We start from the raw sequence: 3,082 nt of genomic DNA on the forward strand, positions 1-3,082 counted from the left end.
TTAAAAAAAATAGAAGAAAAAGAAAATTGAAAATAAAAACCTTTATAATACACAAACAAAATCAGGCCACATTTATGGACCCATAATCTCATTTTATTTGAGATTGGACCTCTTTATGACAACATAAGTACGTGGTTTTGTAATAATGTATCTAGTTTTGTGATCTTTCACGGAATTCATCCGATTAAGATGGTTTATTGGCGAACTACAAAGACATGGCGGAACATGTAATTCCACACTTTGAGAAATATATAAGATGGAAAGTTGAACAATAAAAAGCAAATCTATGATCAAATGATGTATTCACATAATTTATAGTTTATTCACTTTTCTTTATAAAATATGTATTGATGACCTTCAATTTTGAGACAAGCACATCGATACTTAAATCAGCCCAAAGACTCTGAGAAAGAGAGAAATTCGCTTTATTCCTATAACAGTGATGATGGCTATCATTTTTAAGTGTTTTATTTTATTTTATTTTTTTTTACAAATAGGCAACAAACTCATCAGTTTTTAATTTATAAGACAAATGTTTTTATTATTTACCATTTCTTAGCTAAATTACTTAGATTTATCAATTTTGGATATTTATTTTCTCATGTTGAGATGTACTTCATATGGAAATAATATTCATTGAGAAAATCTATACTGATAAAATCACCAAGGCACTATTTCAAAGCCCGGTTATGAATTTATAGAATTTGAACCCTCAAATTATGAGATAAAAAAATGAAATACTAATTATCAAGGTAGAGAAGGTGAATTGTGGAGTTAAACCTTTCTTATTACCACTACAAGAAAGTAACCATTTACCCACGGACAATTTTGTGGGTAACACTATAAAAATCCCTGGGTAAATCTGTTTACCCAGGAAATACCCAGGGATTTGAGACCCTAGCTAAATCGCTCGTGGGTAAAACATTACCCATGGAATTTCATATCCCTAGGTAAATTACCCACGGATCAATCTCTGGGTACATAATTGATATCCATAGCTAATTAATTCCTGGGATTTAATAAAATACCAGGAATTACCCATGGATTAATCACAGGGGAATCTACGGGTAAATGTCCCCAAGAAACATCCACGGGTAGAGTACTAGGTAAGTATATCTTTAAAAATAGAAAATCCACGGGTAAACCACTGGGTAAATATCCTATTAATAATATAAAAATCCACAGGGTAATCCCTAGGTAGCAGCTTTTTGTGAATTATAAAAATTCCCTGTGTAATACCTGGGTAATTTTAATGTTAAAATTTTAAAATTCCTGGGCATTCAATAAACAATTAATTGAACATACATCCATTCAATCCCAAATTCAATATAATTTAAAAATAGCAATCTCTAATATTTTTATAAAATTATACTATAAATAAAAATATAGCAATCCATAAGTATTTGGGATATCAACAATACCACTACATAAGAATGTAAGACATCAACAAGTAACAATACAATACCCAAAGGGATTAGACAAGCATAGCAATTAAAGCACAAATATTTATAAAAAGTCAGGATCTTCATCACCATCTCCATTTCCATCTCTTGTGCCTTCACTCTCCTCTGGTTGATTGTTACTTGAATTTTGTGTTCCATGTAGAGGAGGCATACCAATGTGATTACACAACATCTCAATTGTTCTTTTCAAATCAACTATCAAATTATCTTGAGCCTCTATCTTCTTCTTCATAGTTGCCAACTCAGTTTGAAGCTCCTCTTGATTTTGTGATTCAAAATAGCTAGTACTTGATTTGCTTGCATTTGTATTACCACCACAATAATAAGATGCTTGAGATCCAAGACCATACACCCTTCTCTTTTTTTCACCACCAACTGCCTCATAATAAAGTGCGATCTCATCTATTGGTTGAGAATTATCATTTCTAGATCCAGAAATTGTTTGAGGTGCCTCTCTCAAGCTCAATACTTTATCCTATATGCATAATATAAAATATGTAAATAAATAATTACAAATAAACTATGAAAAATGAAAAATCTTAATGATTTAAAACACTTTAAAAACTTACATTGAGTGATTTAGACTTTTCATCAATAAAAGTTTGTCCATCATGCTTCTTAGTGTGAGTAAAAAGAAACAACTCATGTGGTGGTGTGAGCATACTGGCCTAATGAAGATGCCTATAACATACACAAAATATACGCTTTAGCTATGATTATTTAGTTAAGAATAAAAACATATGAAATTTTAGATATTAATAAAAAGAACATATGTAAACAAGGTTTGTCCATCATGCTTTTTAGTAGTAATAAATAAAAAAAAAATAACCACTCATGGTGTGAACACATTCATCCTAATGAAGATGCTTATAACATTGACAACATATACATTTTCACTAGATATAATCATTTAGTTAACAATAAAAGCATATGGAATTTTAGACATAAATAAAAATAAAGTACTTTACCTTATACTACAACAATTGCAAACTCATATAGAATGCAAGTTAATTTTATTATATTGCATTTATTCATCATACAAATAAATTCTATTTATACTTATAAGTCATTTGCCATGTTCAACATTTGATATTGACCCTCCAGTATGAGCTGATGGTCTTGCAATGCTCCTTCGATTATTTGAATTTTTTTCTCGTTTCATCTTAAATTCAGGTTTATCCCAAGAGGCTTTCCAATGTCTCCAAAAGATCATCGAGACATGTATTCTGGTTTCTTTTTCAAATTTCTTATATCTACTAAAAACAACTTGTATCGTTGTGAAGCTTTCACTTGAGCCTCCATTGAAAAATCCCACACACAATGCTTCTACAAAACAATAAACTTGTTGATATTCAATAATGAAAATAGAATGGAATAAATAACTTGAATTCAAAATAAAAATACCCTAAACTCCTCAAAATAAAAATCTTTTGTAGCTTGTGAAATTGTTTTCCATATGTAGCCATTAGTGTCCACCTTTTGCTTGAACACCTTTGTTATCACACCTGAACATTTACTAGAGGGTTCTAACCTGTTATAATTATAAACATGTAAATGTGTTCATATATTATAACATATAATCATATTATATATACTTACAATCCATTCACAACCACGAT

General features: G+C 29.9%; 1 protein-coding gene and 1 long non-coding RNA gene across 2 annotated transcripts; both read right to left on the minus strand.

Annotated features, from left to right (window-relative positions):
- Window positions 1-1,506: 1,506 nt before the first annotated feature.
- Window positions 1,507-2,125, minus strand: LOC120263208. Its single transcript, XM_039271085.1, has 2 exons — window positions 2,033-2,125; window positions 1,507-1,938 (listed from the first exon to the last, which is right to left on the minus strand). The coding sequence occupies exons 1-2, from the start codon at window positions 2,123-2,125 to the stop codon at window positions 1,507-1,509; spliced, it is 525 nt and encodes a 174-aa protein (XP_039127019.1).
- A 596-nt stretch (window positions 2,126-2,721) lies between these two features.
- Window positions 2,722-3,082, minus strand: LOC120262804. Its single transcript, XR_005537000.1, has 3 exons — window positions 3,063-3,082; window positions 2,868-2,994; window positions 2,722-2,789 (listed from the first exon to the last, which is right to left on the minus strand). It is a non-coding gene; the product is annotated as an uncharacterized LOC120262804 (long non-coding RNA).

This window comes from Dioscorea cayenensis, chromosome 6 (genome assembly GCF_009730915.1).
Source record: "Dioscorea cayenensis subsp. rotundata cultivar TDr96_F1 chromosome 6, TDr96_F1_v2_PseudoChromosome.rev07_lg8_w22 25.fasta, whole genome shotgun sequence".
In the NCBI taxonomy this organism is placed as follows: Eukaryota; Viridiplantae; Streptophyta; class Magnoliopsida; order Dioscoreales; family Dioscoreaceae; genus Dioscorea; species Dioscorea cayenensis.